Below are 22,643 nucleotides of genomic sequence, written 5' to 3'. Positions count from 1 at the left end.
GTGATCCATCATAATTTTGTGGCTCAAAAGTATCATGTCTGGCACCATTTTGGCACCCGGACAATTTTGAAAGTATCGATTAAACACTGATATCGAAATAACCCCAAACAATACCCAACTCTAACATGAATGTGGCCCAGAGCAGTGCATTTAATCACCAGTGCTAAAAGTGAATGAAGTATGTGCTCAACACACAGCCACGAGCGATCGCAGTCCACACCAGATCACTGCAAAATTGCAAAAAGAAAAAGAAAAAAAAGAAAGCGACTTCTCAAAATTTGAGTCGTCGAAACTCAATCCATCGTCCTTGAGCGGAAAAAGAGAGCCCTGTTCTTTACTCATTGATTTTATTTTCCTGCTAAAGAAAAGCGCAAGAACAAATGCGAAGGAAAAAAAATAAAAAGGTCGGGAGCGGTGAGCTGGAGGGTGTCTGCAGTAGATGAGGAAGTAGATTCTGCAGCCGACACTGACAGTCACTTCCAATTCCGTTATGCAAATAAACGTTTCCCCTTCCACCTAGCCGTGGTGCTAAATGAGACCTGCCTTTGAATATCCATTTCCTCGTTCGCCGCTGTTTATTTTTGATCGCAGAGGTTGTTTGCTAGATCACATGCACGTAAACGCACATGCACGTGTGTATGATAAGGTGTTGGGATGCATTCAGACTCCTCTCTCATGTAGCTAACCGTGCCATTGATCCACCCGTGTGTTCTGCATCTGCACAGGCATGTTTACTTGGGCTGTTTTTGGCTTGAAATTTCATCAATATATTATAGCTGGCTGTTTGTGTTTGTTGCTGAATCTCAAAATGTTAAGGAAACCCTGTTTGTTAGGACATGATGTCTGTATTGAGTTGCTTCCTCCTATAAAAAAAGTGTGTGTGTGTGTGTGTGTGTGTGTGTGTGTGTGTGTGTGTGTGTGTGTGTGTGTGTGTGTGTGTGTGTTTGTGACATATCAGGACACAAATTTGTATAATGACATGGGTAAGACACAGGTATTACAAAAAAGAGGTGAAATATGAGGACATTGGTGACGTCCTCATTTCTCAAAATGCTTATAAATACCACAGGATGAGTTTAATCAGAGAGTAAAGCTGCACACAGTCTCCTGTGATGGTTGGGTTTTAGGGGTGGGCTGGGGTGAGGGCAATATAATATACGGTTTGGACAGTATAAAATGAATGGAAACCTATGTAATGTCCCCACTTTTCACAAAAACAAACGTGTTTGTGTGTGTGTGTGTTTGTGTGTCATTTCACCCGGTTTTATGTTGTTTTTGCATGTGGATGCAAGTTTAGGTTTTTGAGCAATAATTAATGTAAATAAAGTAATTCGACTGATTAAAATCTGAAAAATGTTTAACTGTTTTGTACTGCAAGTTAAATAAATATTGTACAAATGATTACTATTATTTTTATTTTTACAATATTTCAGTTAGAGGCCGCACTTGTCAGTTCATTTTGCCCATTCTCTCTGTAAATGCTGTGAGTCAGAAATCCCACTGATGTTTTAGTCCCCAGGTAAATAATTCAGCGTGTCTGATTAAAAAAAAAAATTGCAGCATGTGTTTTGGAGGTTTCTGCCATGGTGTGACAGGCAAACACACGCTTGTTTGTTTGACACGAGGAGAGAGGTGGAGTCTGTTTTTCTGACTGTCTGAGATTTAGTGAACGGTGATATGGCAGGTGGTAGATTCCACTCCCTGGCGGCTGAGTGAATTTAACCAAGTGTTGGATTGCCTTCTCTCCATCCCTCGCCTACATGTAAACACAATCTCCCCCTGTCTGACTACGCTTCCGCTGGCTTGTATTCCCCCCTGTCCTCCCGCTGATACCTTCCACAGTTAATAAAAAAATGGCCTCACAGACTTTCCAATTATATTTCTTACTTAAATGAAAACGTTGTCAAGCTGCTGTGCACAGCTGCCTTACAGGAACATACAGATCGTGACTGAGAATGAGCTAGCCGTTTAGCTTCAAGAAAGTTTGGTTGGCCTTTTGAAAATTTGTGGTTTCATTCTTTTTTATAATTGCTTTTTTCTTTTGGTATTTACTGCATTTAAAAAAAAAAAACTGGCTGTAAAATAGATCGTCCCCACAAAAGGTTGGTGGATTGTTATTTCCAATTTTTGTTTTGCTCTTTCTGTTTATTTATTTGCTTATTTGTAAATTGGTTCTTCCGAAGATCCCCCAACACAGATTTCGAGCCATGGCAATTAGGCTGAGTGTATTTGAAAACAATCATCTTCTCTGGTGATGTTAATGGTGCAGAAATGACTCTTCAGCTGTAAACATGTTGTTTTTTCCTGTTGTTTTGAGGTCGCTTGGTGTTTGGCCCCTGGTTAACTCAACTGTATGTCATGTTCTCTAGCAATATGAGGTCACAACGCCCGTGTGCTTTTCTTCATAACGGTCCTGCTATAAAAGCCCATAAAGGGCTGTGTCTCAGAAGGCTGAATGTACAGCCCCTGCTAATAAGAAGCATAAATCTCAAGCCAAGCTACAGTTGGCTTTCACAAACTGCATTTAAACGCAGTTTTATCGACACTCAGACAGGACCTGCCCCTTCCATGCCTGTCATAAAACAGGCATTACCGTGGCATTTACTCATTGTGCTGGGTGCACAGTGCGAATTAGCCACTGACCAAGCTAAGGACGGCCAGTAAAAAGGCCACTTGTTCAGTCAATTATCAGTAATGGTGTTTAATGGCAAAGTAGCGGGACCACCTATGGTGTGCCATGGGGGGTTTTAATGGCAGCGTCCCTCTGTGCCTGGGGAGAGTTTGTGCAATTTGCCATCCTGCACCGTGTGCCGCCACGTTCTTCCAGGCGCTGCCGTTGGCTAATTAATTCCTAACCACATCAGAGCGCTGTAAGACCACTGGATTCGGATCGATTGGTGCGCTACGAGCCTGGGGTACCGCCACCCTGTGGCCCCTCAGAGTCTCGGGCACAGGCGCAAGAGCTAACAAGTAAAGGTCAGGGCCATTTCCAATGAGGCACCATCGCATATGCAAGCGCCATTAGCCTCGCAGACTCTCCGGAACCTTCCGCCACCCCTCTAAGAGGACTCGAAATGCCCCTTCCTCTCCCCTGCTGCGTTACTAGATAGGAAGAACTCTAAGAAGAGCTTTCTGTTCTTTTCCATGAATCCAGTCGGCCCTTTTACCTCATCTCTCTCAGTGAATATAAAAGCGGGGCTGTTATCTGTGGGGGCCGCCCGGCCCCCTTACATACTGAAGAGACAGCTATTATCCCTCAGGCTTTTCTTTCACAGAAGAGAGCGGACCTAAGATTAGGCACAGACCGGGTGTGGGACCACGCTCACCTTTGTGCCATGTCTGTATATGTGTGTGTGTGCCCTCGAGAGCTTCTTATCCTACAATCTGATGGCCACTGGCAGGGGGAATCTATTCTTGAATACAAGTCCCCCTATTGAAAGGCTGAATGGGTCAGGGTGGTTTGAAGGCAGCTGGACTGGAAGTGTGAAGTTGTGCATTAGGTCATCCAGCATAACTGAAGAGCTTTTGAGAATCAAGTATTAAGAAACATTTGATATGAAAGGTTTGTATGATTGCAGTGTTTATTTTTGTTATTCATATTTATTTTATATTATAATATAGTGTGTGTGCATAGATCTTTAAATAGATGTCGCCTACCCTGTTGTTGCCTATGGAAAGGAATGCGTCAATAGAGCCACCATTTTAGTACAGAATTGTGCTCCTTTGAAATAAATGCGGGACCAAGGTGCAGTGAAGGACTGTGGCCATCCAGAGCCAGAGATATTTAGACATAAATACATATTTCTATGATCAGAAGTTTTGCCAGTTGACAATATACGCATTTTTTTTTAATTACGAAAATTATAATTTTTCATAACCTTTTCACGTCGATGGATAAGTGACCGCATGGAATTGCTGACAAAGAGCATGTGTTTGTATGCATGGAAATGTATTATACACCCTCCCTGTTAAATATGATCTAAGCCCTGTCCTGAAACACATCCCCTTTAGTGCTTTGACTTCTCATTCTAACGGAGGGAGCAATTTGTTTGTGGATGTATCTCCGTCATGACTCCATAATGACTCGTTTACTCTTCCGACAATTATACAAGTTTCTGGCACCGCAGCATCTTGTAATCACATTTCTTTTTCATTGTTTGCTTAATTTGTTCAACAAAACTAGCATAAGCTTAGAATTTAGTGAAAGTTGGTGGTACTTTGCCTTATGGTCAGTGCTGTAAGTGACTGTATTATCATCAATAACGTTAGCCTCCTTGTTGAGCACAAAAGTCTGTTACATACAAAACGTAAAGAACGAAATATAATCTACGATTTTTCTGCCTTAATGCTTTTTTTTCATTTACTTGTTACCCGTACACATCTCTAAAAGTCCAGCATCTTCAGATTGGCTTTAGTCTTGACTAGTGCGGTTGATTGACATTTGTCCTGGGAGCACTGTACAAATGTGGCTGCGCTATTGACGCATGCTCAGGGTTCATATGTGATATTTAGTGTATATATATCTATGGTGTGTGTCTACTAGGGCTGCACGATATTGGAAAAACACATGAATACATTTATATTGAATGGGAAGATTTTGCTGAGGAGTGCATCTGCACAAAAAATAATGGACCAGCAAATACAGTAGAGCCTTGGTATAAATCGAGTCAAACAGTATTCAGGTACAGAAATAAAACATTTTAATCATACAATAAAGTTGTATAGTCCTCATTATATATATGGTTAAATTAAATACTTTTTGTTAAAGCTACAAAATGCAATAAGTCCTTGTGCCCAAATGCTTTAAAAGGCTTACACAGTCACAGGCCTTAAAACACACACACAAACACACACACACACACACACACACACAACTAATGATCGTTCATGTTTTTATGGTTAAACTGATATGAATCCACAATTGTACTTGGTCGACTATAATCCTGACTTCACATTACAGATCCACATTACACATTGCAATATCGATGCTAAAACAATATATTGTGCTGCCCTTGTGTGTAGATACATGCACTCACATATATAATTGATTACAAATCATACAAATATTTAATATAAACTTTTCATTAAGGCTGCTATGTGCTACGTATAGACAGTGACATTGGTTTTGACTGTAAGGGAAAGATGCAGGGGGTGCGAGAGAGACGCCTCATGCTGGTTATGAGGAGAGACAGTTACATATGAGCCTGAGTCTCAGCCTGTCTCCTCCTATCATGCCTTAGTGCTGCTGCAGTCAAGAGTCTCTCCTTTTTCTGGACAGAACTAGATGATCCAGCTACAGGCCTATAAACTAGCGTCCACAAGAAGGGACAACATAATTACAAGGCCGACATACATCACTGTTATTGTGAAAGGCAGACGTGATGGTTTATATTCCTGCATTACAGTATTACACACTTAGGATCTCACTCGTAACGGAAGCAGTTTCTCAGAAAAATCCATTTGCATTCGCGTCAGCATTTTCATTAGATGCCATCATGTATTAACTACATGCTTCATGATAGATGCTAAGTATTACCAAGAAACCACCAATTTCGCAGCCAAAGACCTTTTGTCAGAATAAACTGCTTGTTTACTGTGGTATATATTTAAGGGATGCTTTGAGGGACTGAGTTCAGGCAGATCAGTATGAGTCTGCTGTTTGGCAAATTGATAGTTTACAGTTAAACTAAACTAAAAATGTATAAATTTATACAATTTATTAAAACTATATGGATTCATTTGCTCTTGCTACCACCACAATACTACTACTGCTGCTCCTGCTGATAATAATAATTACTAAGTTTAATAAAATGTAATTAACCTGAACAATCTAAAAATCCATTCTTAAAACTTATGTTTTGTTGGGGATGTTTTCATCCACTCTATGGTGGTTTTAGCCTTAATTTGGCCATTACTTTTTATGTGTTTCAGCTAGCAGAATAATTTTTGGTGACATCTTTTTTTGACACATATTTTAGAAAAATACTTTTTTTTTTTGAGTTTAACAAGACAATACATCATAGTATACAATACAACAAAGGAAAAAATACAGAGTGTCTTATTTTTTTTATTTTCCCACTATCCCCTTGAAATAAAATAAATTAAAATGTATGAATTATAAACAATCATATCCTCTAAAAGAAATAATAATAAGTTAAAAATAAAATACAAGAATTAAAATAAATTGTTAAACAATATAATAATAAATGAGCAAGTTTACGATAAAAGCAAAATAAATAAATAAATAAATAAATTAAATTATAATAATAACAATTGAAAAAATAGTAAATAAAAGTTCAAATTAAAGAGTCAATATTTATATTTAAAAAATAATTTGACTTAAAAAACAAACTCAACTATACACTCTAGGCAAACTTACTACCCTTTTGTTATGTTCGGGATGAGAACATCCACAGTCACAACATTCGTATCAGTAGGCACCATTAACCCTTTAGATAGGCCTGTGCCTAAAGAAAGAAAAAGTTTCTGGATTTTATATGGAGTATAACCAGGCCCGGATTGGCTAATCGGGAGGACCGGGAGAATTCCCGGTGGGCCGGTCCGTTTTTTGGCCGCGAGGGCCGGTGTCCCTAGCTCCAAAATCTGTTGCTCTCAGCAGTCACACTTTTTAAATTTATTTATTTACTTGACCACAGCCTTTTTATTCATTATTTTGTCGCAACTCTTCTTTTTTTGTCTATTTTAATGATGATAAAACTTAGTTGTGTCTCCTTACTCCACGTAGCTGTTGTGGTCCAGCGGTTAGCACGTTAGGTTAAGACTCTGCGGGCCCGGGTTCGATCCTCTTTAAAGTAATGTAATGTTTTCATTTTTATTGTTAAGACATATAATACTGTTAGGGTTGTTGGACATTTGAAGTTCTAAAGCAGCTGTTTTCTCAAAAAAAGACGTGATAGTTTCATCAGAAACTGAATTGGAAATGACCTTATTTTAACATAGTCAGTCGTGAACTGAGGTGGGCCGGTCTGAGGCTTGAAACTCCAGGGCTGAAAAGGAGTCCCACTCCGGCCCTGAGTATAACAGTGTGTGTGTGTGTGTGTGTGTGTGTGTGTGTGTGTGTGTGTGTGTGTGTGTGTGTGTGTGTGTGTGTGTGTGTGTGTGTGTGTGTGTGTGTGTGTGTGTGTGTGTGTGTGAGTGTGAGTGTGAGTGTGTGTGTGAGTGTGAGTGTGAGTGTGAGTGTGAGTGTGAGTGTGAGTGTGAGTGTGTGTGAGAGAAAGTGACCTTTAACTTAGCTTGATCTGTCTAAGAAAATGAAAACATGCATCCCGGCTCTTAGAACTACATGGAGTAAATAAAAACAAAGACTGTGTATTTATGCACCATCCAATTTGGTTATAATGGAAGTCAATGGGGCAAAAACTGCCACCAACAGTAAAATTGGAGAGAAAAAAATTAAAATCTTAGCAATGTTGGTTCTTATTGTTCACATGTCCAAGATTGGGATAAAAGGTAAAAAATAATAAATATTTGATGCATTTTTACAACAGTTTAATCCAGTGGATGTTTTTACCCCTAAAATAACAAAAGGGTAGTCAATTTGAACAGTGCACAGAAATTAAAATAATGTTGAATCGAATTACAAAGGGTTAGATCACAATTAACTTAATCAGGATTTACTGACCAACTTTGTTGGAAAACCTACATTACTTATTTATAAATACTTAAAATTATTAGAAACTAATTCAAAATAATGGATTTCTAAATTATGGTTTTTAATCTTATGGTTGATAATAAAAAAAAGAGACATCGAACTATGAATAAAACATTGGCAAAATTGTTTAATTTGCATTTTATCTTTATCAGCTGATAATTCTACTGTACTTGTAATTCAATCATTATTAAGTTATATTACAGTTTAAAGTGGTCGTTGTCAGAATACACTAGTTTATAATGAGTTGTATGATTTGCTTATTTTTTACACAATGGCTGGTAAAATGTTCATAATTAATTGATTTCCCCTTACTTAATCCCCAACCCCCCACCAAAACACCTGGCAGCTATTAAGATCATTATTTATTAAATATAACAATCCATGTAGTACTTGTTATTATAATTGTTAATAAGTATTAAGACCAGATATTAGATAATTATGCAAGTATTAAAGACTGATTATCTGTTTTTATAAAATACATTTTTTTATTCAGTGAATTTCATTGTTATTAATTATTGCTTTTGGAGGTCTGGCCAAAAATATTTCCTGGAAACCTGGAAGGCTTGCTTAAGTTCTTTTAGGTGATTTAAGCCTTCTGAAACATTTTTGTTAGTCACTATTTTACCTAAAATATGTCTCACAAGACTTCAAATTACCGGTTAATTAGCATTGTCAACAGCAATGTAAAAGTGATCAGAATGTCATCAAAAACTGTATTATCTAATTAAAATCAATTACAAACTCCAATTTGTAATTAATCAGCCAACCATCGTATAGTTCTGCTCTTAAGAAAAATTGACTTACCTTAAGATAATCTCATGTTTCCAGTGGTCATTTCCGAAACGTTGGACGCTGTGTTGGAAGAACATAAATATGCATTGAGTGATAGCAGAGGATAACAGATTTCCCTCAGCCTCTACAAGAGCACCAGTCAGTGTGATCTTTATTGGAAGTGATTGAGGGTGATGAGGAACTCTAAAGCTCGCAGCTCTATTGTTCTCTATGGGGCCGAATGACTGATGGCTCCTTTTGTGCGGGAAAGGTGTTTTTCCAACCACCTGTACTTTAGGGCTGATCTCAGGTAGCAGCCAAGTGTATGTTTTCCAGAAGTAGCATGCACTTTTTACATTAATAGGGCAGTGTTTATGTTTGTGGGATAAGGAGAGAAGCCAACAGGTTCAGATGTGGCCTGTATAAAATCTTGTTTAATGAAGTTTACAATGGAAACATTTATTTTAGGCACCAAATACTCAGAGATGACAGTGTGTCAGTTACGCTATTTTATTGTTGGCAAGAGTAAAATGGCAATTTATGTGAGCAGAAAGGATATGTTTGAATGAAATCCCGATTTAAATATTGTATCTGTTTTAATGCAATAGGGAGGGCTAATTAATTTTGACTTTCATTAAAGAAGTTTCTGCTGTATTTGTATCTGAAGAACATTTGGTGCACTCATGGTATACTGTGCTATGATCCGTCATTGACAATAAGCTTCACTTTCCTTACTTTTAAATAGTATTTCTTCCTTTATGGACTTTTATTGAATTAAGTGAAGTTAATCTTTAATCAAATGCTCTCTCTCCCTCTCGGTCTCTCTATGAAATTATAATGAGCTTTTTTGACATGTCTTGTCAAGTATTGCAAAAGCATTGCACATTACATAGACAATGAATAAATAATAGAGTGACAATTATATTGTATTTATTATTAAAACAATTAGAAATGTGATAAATAATTTCACACATAACAAATAAAAATATATGATTATGATGACATGATTAATCCACACACACCTCCATTTACACACATCCACCCACCCACCCACACACACATACACATCCATCCAACCATCCTTATTCCATACACACACTGACCCACAGCCTAACAACACCCATATACCCCACCAACCATCCATACACATACAGATACTTCATATATGGTATACAGGGACACTCCACATACGTAATGTATTTTATACAGTAAATAAGGATTTTTTAGGCATTTTGAATTAGAAGGACCCTGACCCTGTAAACCACCTTAAAAGAGTACAACTTAGGCCCAATCCCAATTCTACCCCTGAGCCCTTCTCCTTACCCCTCGTTTTGCGCGTTCTCGTGAAGGGGTAGGGGTGTCCCAATTCTTTTTAACTTAAAGGTGTAGGGCTAAGGGGAACGGTTAGATATCCCTTCGAACTGAGATTTTTTAGGCAAAAAAAATCCCAGAATACACCAGCCACAATGGCAGGATAGCTGCAGCCGGAAGTAAGGAGATCCACAAATTAGTATTGTTTATTTTCTATTTTTTACAAAAATAGAATTGGGATTGAGCCTAAGTCATACCTATGTCATTATACAACTTTGTGTCCCTGTTAACCACACATACCTGCGCACACACACACAACGAACAAAACGACAAATTATAATAAAAAAATAACAATCTCTCAATTTAATTCAATTAAATGATGAATTTTACAAATGTATTGCCAAGGCACTTATAAAGTTTAAATTAAAAAGAACATGCATGTATTTAAAAAACAAATAAACAAAAAAAAAACATAGTAAAGACAGTAAATAGTAGTATAGTATCTTAAATGTAAACAGTAGTATAATACTACTACTACTACTAATAATAAAAATAATCATCATCATCATTATCATCTCTCCCTCTCTCTCTCGGTCTCTCTCTGTGTGGGTCTATGGCTGGATGCATTCTGAAGTCTGTCCTTGCAGACAAGGTTTTCCTCAAGGATGAGCAGGCTTCTGTCAGGGTCAGACAGGATGGTACCCTTGGGTCTGTGGAGGGATATCATTCCTCACAGAACATGGCCATGAGCTGCTTTCAGATCTGTGTTTGTGTGTAAATGCTTTTAAACTCTAGTGGTTATCTGTTAAAGTAGAGGTGCATAAGATGTCACAATACCAAAAATATATGCGGTCAAATGCCTCAAATTCCACGGAAATATCCAGATTTTTGATGCTCATTTATGTAGTCAGTAGTTGATATCCACACTTGATTTATTTATTTATTTATTTATTTATTTGTTTGTTTGTTTGTTTGTTTTCACTGTTTGACCAGCCAAATGAGTTCCCAAAACCACTCTAAAACTAACCAACCAATCAGGGAGATGTAACAAAACAGATTAAAAAATTATTTTAGCTTTTAATATTAGTGTAAATAACAGAAAATGTATATGTCATTATTAGAGAGTAAAGTAGAGGTGCAGAAGATGTCACAATATGAGAAATATCTGCATTCAATTTCCTCAAAATCCACAGAAATTTCTTGAATTTTGATGCACATTTATGTGGCTACACATCAGTTGATATGCACTCTTTATTTTATTTATTTATTTATTTATTTATTTATTTATTTATTTATTCATTTATTCATTTGTTTATTTATTTATGTATTTTTACTGTTTGACCAGGCAAATGAGTTCCCAAAACCACTCTAAAACTAACCAACCAATCAGGGAGACGTAACAAACCAGATTAAATGATTATTTTAGTTTTTGATATCACTTGAAATTTACAGAAAATGTATATGTCATTGCTATTTTTGATCAATTTTAGATTTGTATGTTGCATAATCCAGTGTTTATCTGTGAAAAAAAGTAATTATCTTGGCCTTTAAAATGTTAGGTGGATCTAATACATGTTCAATAAAAGGATTTGATGATGTAGCAACAAAATAGCAGTATACATTGTGTGTTTTTAAACTTTCAATATGATTTATTTATTTATTTATTTTTTGTTTAAAACAATTAAATATATTCTATCACCATAAAAAATCTGCATGGTAAGATATACATGTAGCTGGATATACATAAATGTATATTAAAGAGAATGTGGTGACGATGACTGTGGTGCTATACCTTACATATGCCTTTGTCTTTTATTAATGTATGTTTTTCGAATATGCTCTGGTACTTTTGACCTTACTAATGTGTTTCCTCTCTGTTGTTTTTGCAGGTAGAAGATGCAATGCTTATGTTTGATAAAACTACAAATAGACATAGAGGTAAGAGCTTGTTTTGTTTTGTGTGCGTTTGCATGTGTGTAATGTTATTATAAGTGTCCTTCAGGTATGCTGGGCCGTTAGTCGTGCAGTTCACAGTTGCTCTCAGTAGACATTGAAGCGTGAGTGTTCTGTATGAGTACAGGAGCCCCTGTGCTGGGTATTACATTATGGCATTAGATCTTCAAGGACGTTTCATTTGAGCCCTGAAGGTCAAGGCTAATACGGTCCAATAAAAGAGCAGCGATTTCCACTGTAGCCAATCCATCGAGTCGATTTGATTAGTCCGACATTTACCATTGGATGCGCAGGGTGGAATGTTCCTTGGTCATGTTCGCTCACGCCTGCAGGCTTGTGAGAAATGTACAATACCTTTAGAGTTATGATATACTGGACTTGAGGTTATTGCTCACCTGTGCAATATTTCTGCTACTGGGACAGTGTGTTTGTGTTCTTTTTTTTCTCCAGAAAAAAAGTATAACTACTTTAAAGCATTCCAGGGATTTGGCGTGATGTTTTACAGTAAGTGTAGTTAAGTAATCAAGTGATGTGTGTGGATGTGAGACGCTAGACAAAAAAATGACCAGATTATAGAAATGAGAAGAGGAAAAATAGTGTAAGAAAAAGCTGGGGAAAATGAGAAATCCTGTAGTAGAGAAAATAAGATGAAGCAAAATGAGAGGAATGGAGAAATGAGAGGGAATGAGAAATGGGTTGAAAAGAAAGTAAATGGTGAGAGAAATGGGCATATGAAGGAGAAATATGGGGAGGTGAGAAGTGAAATGGTGATCAATAAAGAGAAAAGGAAAGAAGAGAAGACAAAAAATCATGTAAGATAAGTAAGGAGAAAAAAAAGAGAAATGGGGAATGTGAAGGAGATATAAGTGGAGACATTGGAAGCTTGAAGGAAAAATATGGGGAGAAATTGAGAGCTTGAATAAAGTTTGGTTGCCTTACAGCAAAAAGGTTGTTGTTTCGAGGCCCAGCTGGACCAGGAGGGAGTGTGAAGGAGAAATAAGGAGAGAAATAGATGTCATAATGAATAAATAAGTGGAGAGGTAAATAGCTTGAAGGAGAAATATGGGGAACTTGAAGGACAAATAAGTAGAAAAACATGGAGCTTGAAGGAGACATAAAGGGGAAAATGTGGAGTGTGAGGGAGAATTAAGGAGAGAGAATCGTGGAGCTTGAATGAGAAATGAGTAGAGGAGAGAAATCGGGAGCTTGGTGGAGAGAGGAAAAAATAAAGGAGAAGTTATCAAAAGAGAGGAGAGAAATAAGGAGTGGGAAGAAGAAATGGGCAGCTTGGAGAAGTAAGGGGAGAAATGGGGAGCGTGTAGGAGAAATTAGGAATCAAAGGAGAAATTAGTGGAGAAATTGTGAGTTTGAATGAGAAATATGCAAAGTAGTTGGAAGCATGAGTAAAGTAGAAATAAGGAGAGGAGAGAAATTGGAAATTAGCACAGTGACTAAATGGCTTGTATGGTTGGTTGCCTTACAGCAAAAAGGTTGTTGGATTGTGGCCCAGCTGGACCAGAAGGGAGCGTGAAGGAGAAATAAGGAGAGAAATAGGAGTCATGATGGATAAACAAGTGGAGAAGTAGGTAGCTTGAAGGAGAAATATGGGGAACATAAAGAAGAAATAAGTAGAAAAATGTGGAGCATGAAGGAGAAATAAGGGGAGAAATGTGGAGTGTGAAGAAGAGGAGGGAGAATTGAGCTTAAATTTCCTTTAAGTGGAGGAAAGAAATTAGGAGCTTGGAGGAGAGAAGAAAAATAAAGGCGAAATTAGCAAAAGAGATGATAGAAATAAGGAGTGAGAAGGAGTAATGGGGAGCTTGGAGAAATAATGGGAGAAATGTGGAGCATGAAAGAGAAAATGGGTATCAAAGAAGAAATTAGTGAATAAATTGTGAGTTTTAATGAGAAATATGGGGAGAAATGGGAAGCATGATGGAGAAATAAGTAGCCCAATGGGAAGCTTAAAGGAGAAATATGGTTAACTTGGAGAAATAGGTGGAAAAACACGGAGCTTGAAGGAGAAATAAGGTGGAAATGTAGAGTGTGAAGGAGAAATAAGGGGAGAAATTCTGGAGTGTGAAGGAGAAATAAGGAGACAGAATCATGGAGCTTAAAAATGTGGAGCTTGAGAGGGAAATAAATGGAGAAATTGGAAAACCTGAAGGAGAAATAAGGGTATTAAAGAAATTGGAGCTTGGAGGAGTGAAGAAAAATGATGAAGAAATAAGGAACAGAAAGGAGTAAAATAGACAGCGTGAAAGAGGAAATAGGGAGCTTGAAGGAGAAATAAAGGGATGAGCGAGACAGTAGCATGCAGGAGAGAAGAGATATAAAGGAGAAATGAGGAAAATTAGAAGAGAAATATGGAGTGTGAAGGAGAAATAAGGGGGAGGGGAATCGTGAAGGAGAAACAAGTTTGGAGCTTGGATGAGAGAAAAGGAGAGTAAAGAAGAGAAATGAAAGAGAAATAAACAAAAGTGAGATGAGAGAAAAGGGGAGTGTGAAAAAGAAATGATGGAAGGATAGAATATAAATGGAAATAGTGCCTTAAAAATAAGCAGAGAAATGGGGAGTTTGAATGAGAAATATGGAAGAAATAGGACGCATGAAGGAGAAATAAGTGAGGAAATGGGAAGCCTGAATTTGAAAAAAAGGGTAGAAGAGAAATTGGGAGCTTTAGAGGAAAGGAGAGAAGAGAATTGAAGGGGAAAATGAGGAAAAGTGAGATGAGAGCAGTAGGGAGTGGGAAAGAGAAATAAGGGAAGGAGAGAAGAGAAATGGAAATCATGAAGAAGAAATAAGTAATGGGCAGATTGAATGAGAAATAAGGGAAGAAATGGGAAGCCTGAAGGAGAAATAAGCGGAGAAATGGGAAGCCTGAACGAGAAATAAGGAAAATTGCGATGAGACATGGGGAGCGTGGAGGAGAGAAATATAGAGTGTAACAGAGAAATAATGGAAGGAGAGAAGAGAAATGGGAATCTTCAAGGAGAGCAAAGTGGTGAAATGGGGAGATTGAATGAGAAATAAGGGAAGAAATGGGAAGCCTGGAGTAGAATTAAGGGGAGAAGAGAAATTGGGAGCTTGAAGGAGAGGAGATGAGAAATGAAGGAGAAATAAGAAAATGTGAGAAGAGAGAAATAGGGAGTGTGAATGAGAAATAAGGGAAGGGGAGACGAGAAATGAGAATTGTGAAGGAGACATAAGGTAAAAAATGGCGACCGTGAATGAAAAATAAGAGAAGAAATGGGAAGCCTGAAAGAGTAATAAGGAAAAGTGGCATGGGAAATAGGGAGCATAAATGAGAAATAAGGGGAGGAGAGAAGAGAAATGGTAATCGTAAAGGGGTAATATGGAGAAATGGTGAGCTTGAATGAGAAATAAGAAGAGAAATGGGAAGACTGAAGCAGAAATAAGCTAAGAAATAGGAGTCCGGAAGGGGAAATGGAGAAATGGGGTGCATGAGTAGAGAAATGGGCAACATGATGGAGAAATAAAGAAAAGAGGAGAATTGAAATAGACAAAAAGTGGGGCAATGAAGGAGAAATAAATCTTAAATTAAGAAGTGAAGAATAAATAGAAGAAGAAGGGAAGACACAAGAGAAAGGAGGAAAGAGAGTTGTGAGGGGTGAGGCTTTATCCTGCTCTGATCCTGGTCTCTGTGTATGACTTTAGCAGCGAGGCCTCTCATGAGGACATTATAAAGGTGGCCACAGCATTAACTGAGAGAGAAAAAGAGAGCTGAGCAGACCAGAGGAGGAAGCAGACACAGAGAAGCCGCTAGCAGCTTTATGCTACAGTGTTCACAGGTATAGCATCCTCTGTAGCGGCCTGAAAGCCACAAGAGAGATTCTTAGCCTTGAGTGGCCTTTGTGTGGGCTGAATGAAGAGGCCGAGGAGCAGCGCTGTGTCTTTTATGCTGCATAAGTGGCTTTCAGAGCTCACAGACGGGCAGCTTGTGGAAATGAAGTGGACGGTTTTAATCTTTCAACCTGAGATTTGCCTTTTAATCCATATCGGTCATATTTTAAAGGTGAGCATGTGCGTATCTGTTTTCGAAAGGCGTGTTGATGTGCAATGTTGTTCAGATTCTCTCTCTCTATTGAATTTGCATATTATAAACAATTTCATAATGTAGCTTTTGTCAAAATGAAGTGGTGCATTAGAGATGCTTCAATTTTACTGAGGTGGACATTTTGTTTTCAATTGGTTAAAATTTGTTTGCATTTAGTTTATATGTAGTATAATTTTTTTATTGATTTATTTAATGTATTATAAATAAATTTTTCATTATTTTTATGACTTTATATATATATATATATATATATATATATATATATATATATATATATATATATATATATATATATATATATATACATACATAGACACAGTAAATAGTAGTAGTAATAATAAATAAATAAATAACAATAAAAAAATCTGAATAAAAACTACATTTCACAATCAACATTTATGGATTAAACAGTAATAATAAGTGATAATAATCAGTATAATTACAATGATTCATTTATAATAATATAAATGTCTCTCTCTCTCTCTCTCTATTTGCATATTATAAACAAAATGAATTGAGATATTTGAATTTAATAATGATACTGAGTGTTGAAATTGTTTTAACTTGGTTAAAAATTATTTATATTTTATTATTATTATTTATATTATGGTTTACAAATTTTTGGCCTTAAATTTTTCTGATTTGACAAACAGTAGATATTAAAGGGTTTTAAATTCAAGTATTTAAGACATAAATAATAATAAAGACAAATAACAATAATATAAAAATAAAAGTATAAAGATAATGGTGATAATGATTATAAAAAAATGTATACATCAGGGGTGCGTTTCCCAAACAACAATGTAACTCGCGGCTGAACTATCACAGTACGATGCATATGCATCGTTTCGGAAAAAAACGATGTCTTGACGAGTGTTTCCCAAAACCCGTAGTTTCTCTGTCGCAGATCCGTCATTTGAACCACGTTAGCTATAACGTAAAACACCCATAATGATGCTCCAAACAGGGTGGTAACAACTTCTTTAGAGAAAAACCCCATCATTTCTTTGTGCAAATTGTATTGTTTCACACGCACACGCATTTAAAAAAATCCAATATTAATTTTGGTAAAAACATGAACTGGCTTTTTCATATTTATTGAAATATATGTAAACGGCACATATAGAGCTTGTTTCTTTTACAAATATTTTGGAGAATATTCCATAGTCTATTCTAAATAGTCATAAAACCAATTATAAAAGCTGACAAATTTTTATATAATTTATAAATCAAATAAATAAAGAAAGAAATAATGAGGCTATTTATTATGAAATTTTATATTTATTATTTATTAGGAAATGAAAAAAATCATGCTTTAATAATAATTATAATAATATTAATGATTTATTTTTATTATTATTATTAAGTAGAATATTCTTTATTTTTATTTTTCTTAAGTCTACAATTTGACACATGCAAACCACTGCAGAAATGTTCTAATTAACAGGTCCATGTCATATACAGTACAGATACTGAAAACCTTCTATAAATACTAAATAAATAACGTAAAAACATTAACGTATGCTTTGTTTTTTGTTCCCACAAGCTTTGGAGACTTAACATGACATCCACTTTTAAATAATAGGTCACGAACAATAATTTGTCATAACCCACGGCTGTGGTCAAAATTACATGGTTTCAAAGTGCACTGTGAAGGGAGCGCAAATGTAACTTAAATTAAGATCACTAAAACTGAACTGTAAAAATACTTTGAAAGCAAATTACACCTAAGAGTGATGACTTTAATGCTTGAAAAAAATCATTCCAAGTTTAAATGTTGTAATGTTCTATGTAAATAGGGCATAGCGGGGGATAACTGGGAATAGCACACAGCCAGGAACTATGTTTCTGACTACAGCTACAGAGGTGTAGCTGCAAGCATAGAAGTTTGCAACACAGTTTGTGAATGTTCGATGGAACGACGGATTTTGGAAATGCCAAATCAATCCACTATGTTTTTAACAACACAGCTTGCGACCTTAGTTGGCTAACGATGATTTTCAGAAACGCACCCCAGTATAAGAAATGCTCTTGACAGTTTGAGTTTGTGACAGACTGACAAATATTTAGCTGCTGTTGGGATCATTGTAGCGTTTTCACCTAAAATAAATCATCATTTTTTTAAGTTTGATAATGGCATACAATTTGGATAAATTTTCTGTAATATTGGAAATATTTAACTCTAATGTGGTGATAATGATCACAGTAAAGTAGTAAATGTGTCTACCTCTTTCTGTGAACAGAACTCTCTCTCATTAGACATTCTTTAATAATGAAACTGAGTGTAAACATTTTGTTTTGAATTGGTAAAAAAAAATGTTAATAGCTTTGTTTATTGATCTTTTTTGTATAATTTTTTTGTGATTTTTATTTTTTGTATTGATTTGACAAATGGTGCATCCTGAAAGGGTTTCAAATTAAAAGTCTCTAAGTATTTAAGACAATTAATAATAAATAAAAATAACAATAATAATAAAATAAATAAATTTTTTTCTACATCAGTATAAGAAATGCTCTTGCTTTAGGTTTGTTCAGTGGCTGACAGTTTGAGTTTGTTGCAGACTGACACATATTTGGCTGCTGTTGGGATCATTGTGGAGTTTTGAGCTAAAATGTGTCATAATTCTTCAGAATTTGATAATAGCATACAATTTGGATACATTTTCTGGACTTTTCGGAAATATAAAACTCTAATGTGGTGATAGTGAACACAGTAAATTAGGAAATGTTTCTACCTCTTTCTATGAATAGGACTCTCTCATTTCTCTCTCTCTCTCTCATTAGATATGCTTTATTAATGATACGAAGTATGGAAATTTAGTTTTTCAATTAGCTAAAAAATGAATATATTTTGTGGAGATTTTTTTGTAATGTTTTGACAAATAGTGTATGTTGAAAGAGTTTCAAATTCAAAGTCTCTAAGTATTTAAGACAAATAATAATTAAACAAATAAAATAATAATAAAATAAATACAAATAAATAAAATAATTATTTTCAAAAATCTACATCGATATAAGAAATGCTTTTGCTTTGGGGTTGTCCATTGGCTGACAGCTTGAGTTTGATTGAAAATGACTTACAATTTAGGTACATTTTCTGGAATGCGGCAATAGTGGTCACAGTGAAAGAGAAAATTGTCTTCTGTTTCTACCCTTGGTTCTATCACAACTCTCTCTCTTTCTATTTCTCTCTCTCCCTCCTTGCATCCTCATGAGCATCTCAACACTCCCAATTGCAAGATCACTGACTGTAACATCCTCAGAACAGCCTGAAAAGTCACAGTGATCCTTCTTCCTTTTGGGACGATTAGCGCATAAGCTTTTTTTTGTGTGTGTAAATCTACTTCACAACCTCGAGTCACAAAAAAACAGTCTGCAGGTGATCACAAATCATCCGAGTCACCCAAACAGAGTGTTTCTAAATGTCAACTTAGCCTCTGATCTGTAAAAAGACGTGCGTTTTCTTTTGTAAATGGAGATCAGAGCATCTCGCAAATACACTTGCTGAACTTTGATCCACACTTTCTTCTGTTTCTCGCTTTCTCTCGTCCGCCATGCCCCCGTCTAGGCGCTCATACTCAATCTTGTAAATACTCCCATAGGGGCACAGTGTCCGTATCTAAGGGAACGAATGGGGCAGAAAGGGTTTTGGAGGAGCTCCGGACTCTCTGGAGAGGCCATACCGTGTTGGAGAGAGCAGACGAGTGGAAGTGAAGGTGGAGAGCATCTGTTTAGCACAAGCTTCAACCCCTAGTGGGTAAGAAATGCTATTATTCTCAAACCCTGGCGGAGGTGGCAAAGAGCAGCGAGGTCGGAAATGAGACTAGCTGCCATTAAAACATGCTGCTGGTAAACACCAAGTGCCAAACAATGGCATTCGCCGACCAGCCATTTCCATTAGACGATATTCAAAGAGACGGCCCACAATAGCTCCGCAACAATAGCCGCTCGCAGATGTGTTTCGCTTTTGTTTACTTGCAGGGTTGGAATATGTGCGATTGTCTTTTTGTTTATCCGTGTCCGTCTCGTCAATTTTATTTTTTTTCTCCCCCCTCTCCAATGGTATCTTCTGTTAAACGAGGTGCCGTGGGGGTCAGCGGTTTTAATAGCCTCACAGCAATTACTTTACGTGGCTGCCGTTTCTGCCGTAGTGAAGTGGTCAACTGGACGATAATAGGAAGGCAGACAGAGACATTTAAAATAGTTTTTGAAGATTAATGTTGAAATGAATGTTTTGTTTTTTCTCCTGAAAGAAACCTCTTGCTGAAAGGAGACAATAACGAGAGATAAATGCAGTGGCTGTCCCTGCTTCAGACACATTGAGTCATCATGGGGTTCTGTAGTTGGAACTGTTATATAAGAGTTTCAGTGACTGATGGACTGTAATTTGGCTCTGCCAGAAATAAAAAAGTGTTTTGTATTTTAGACATTTTTTTTTTAATTAGCAAATAATAGTAAAATATTATTAGTTAAAATTAATAATTAATACAAGTTAATTATTATACATTTATGTAAATTATAGATGAATTAGATAATAAATATGTATTGGGTGATCATTTCAGTAGTAATCTAAGGGGAGTTTTTATTTGTTTACTTTCATATTTGGTAGCTTTTTAAAGTTTGTAAACGTTTAACTAAATAGTTTTTTATAATAAATGTAATTTTAAAAATGCGAAGTATTGTTTTTTTAAATATGTTTTTATTGTTTAAATAGCAAAATTAAAAGTAATAACTGGTAAATATGGATTGTTTTTATATTTAAGAACCTGTTTTTATTCAATTTAATAACACTTTATCCATAATAACAACAACAATACCAATAATAATTATAATATAAATATTTGATAATAAAAATTATTATTATATAAATTTATATTGATAGTCATATGAATGGTTTCACTACATATGGAGTGAATGATCATTTTAATAATAATTTGATGGGAATTTTTATTTGTTTACTTATTTGGTAACAAGTTTGTAAACTTAAAAATATAACGGTTGAATTATAAATTAAAATATTGGATCTTAAATATATAAGTTTAATTTTAGCTTATATATTCAATCATTCATTTATTCATTCATTTTCTTTTTGGCTTAGTCCAAGTTAGTATTAATCTGGAGGCTGAATGAACTGCCAACTCATCCAGCATAGGTTTTTCGCAGCAGATGCCCTTCCAGCAGCAACCCATCATTGGGAAACATCCATATACTTTTTCACACACATACCCTATGGCCAATTTAGCTTATTCAATTTACCTATAGCACATGTCTTTAGACTGTGGGGGAAACTGGAGCACCCATAGGACACCCACGCCAACACGGGAAGAACATGCAAACTCCACACAGAAATGCGAACCAGTGACCTTCTTGCTTTGAGGTGATCGTGCTCCCCTCTGCGCCACAGTGATTTATATATATTTAAGATCCTATATTAAATACTTTAATTTAATAACAATTAATTTATTAAAACAACAAAAATATCAATAATGATAATAATTATACAAATAATAAAGATATTCATATTTGTAATAATAATAAGATTATATTTTATTGTAGCAACATTTTATTTGACATTTAATGACAACAACATTCATTCATTTATTCATTTTCTTGTCGGCTTAGTCCCTTTATTAATCTGGGGTCGCCACAGCGGAATTAACCGCCAACTTATCCAGCAGCGGATGCCCTTCCAGCCGCAACCCATCTCTGGGAAACATCCACACATACACACACATACTCATACACTACGGACAATTTAGCCTACCCAATTCACCTCTACCGCATGTCTTTGGACTGTGGGGGAAACCGGAGTACCTGGAGGAAACCCACGCGAACGCAGGGAGAACATGCAAACTCCACACAAACGCCAACTGAGCTAGGGATCGAACCAGCGACCTTCTTGCTGTGAGGCGAACGTGCTACCCACTGCGCCACTGCGTCGCCATGACAACTACAATTAACAAATAAAAAACGTTCAGTAACATTTTTAAAATTAAGAATAAAAAATTGTTTATTCAGAAGTGCCAAATCTTTTCTTTTTAAATGATGAATCTTTTCTATTATTATTATTATTATTATTATTATTATTATTATTATTATTATCATCAAATAATTAATTAATGTATAATTTTTTTATTATTGCTATTTTTATTTATTATTATTTATTATTATTATTCAATATTATAATTATTAGTGAGTGGCGCAGTGGGTAGCATGTTCGCCTCACAGCAAGAAGGTCGATGGGTCGCTGTTTTTTTTTTTTTTTTTCCTCGGCTCAGTTGGCATTTCTGTGTGGAGTTTGCATGTTTGCGTGGGTTTCCTCCGGATGCTCCGGTTTCCCCCACAGTCTAAAGACATGTGGTACAGGTGAATTGGGTAGGCTAAATTGTCCGTAGTGTGTGTGTGTGTGAGTGTGTGTATGTTTCCCAGAGATGGGTTGCGGCAGGAAGGGCATCCGCAGCGTAAAAACTTGCTGGATAAGTCGTCAGGCGACCCCTGATTAATAAAGGCAAGAAAATGAATGAATGAATAATTAGTAGTAATAGTATTATTACATTTATTTATTTATTTATTTATTTATTTATTTATTTATTTATTCATTATTACTTCTACTATTACTATTACTGGGCATAAAAGATAAACTATTAAACCAAAAGTGCTCATGTGGAACACTACAGTTTTAGACCAACCGGCGAAATAAAATATAGATTTTGCCACCTCTCCAGCAATAAATGACAACCCTTTCTGTTTCGACACCACTAAAAAGAACTGCATCACGGGCAGAGGATGACGTTGAAGGAAAGGACAGTGTGTTAAACACAAAATAAAAGACAATGACATTCCTTCCCAGTTCCCTCC

At 36.0% G+C, this 22,643-nt stretch overlaps 1 protein-coding gene across 51 annotated transcripts in view; it reads left to right on the top strand.

The window, feature by feature from the left end:
• Positions 1-22,643, top strand: part of msi2b (musashi RNA-binding protein 2b) — a 413,474-nt gene that overhangs the window by 216,582 nt on the left and 174,249 nt on the right. For all 51 annotated transcript variants that reach the window (XM_073922868.1, XM_073922871.1, XM_073922856.1 and 48 more), the window contains 1 exon segment: positions 11,644-11,692. In XM_073922868.1, the coding sequence (XP_073778969.1) occupies positions 11,644-11,692 (49 nt within the window).

This window comes from Danio rerio, chromosome 15, assembly GCF_049306965.1.
Source record: "Danio rerio strain Tuebingen ecotype United States chromosome 15, GRCz12tu, whole genome shotgun sequence".
NCBI lineage: Eukaryota > Metazoa > Chordata > Actinopteri > Cypriniformes > Danionidae > Danio > Danio rerio.
The sequence above is the reverse complement of the archived record's forward strand: the minus strand, read 5'-3'. Positions and strand labels throughout refer to the sequence as shown.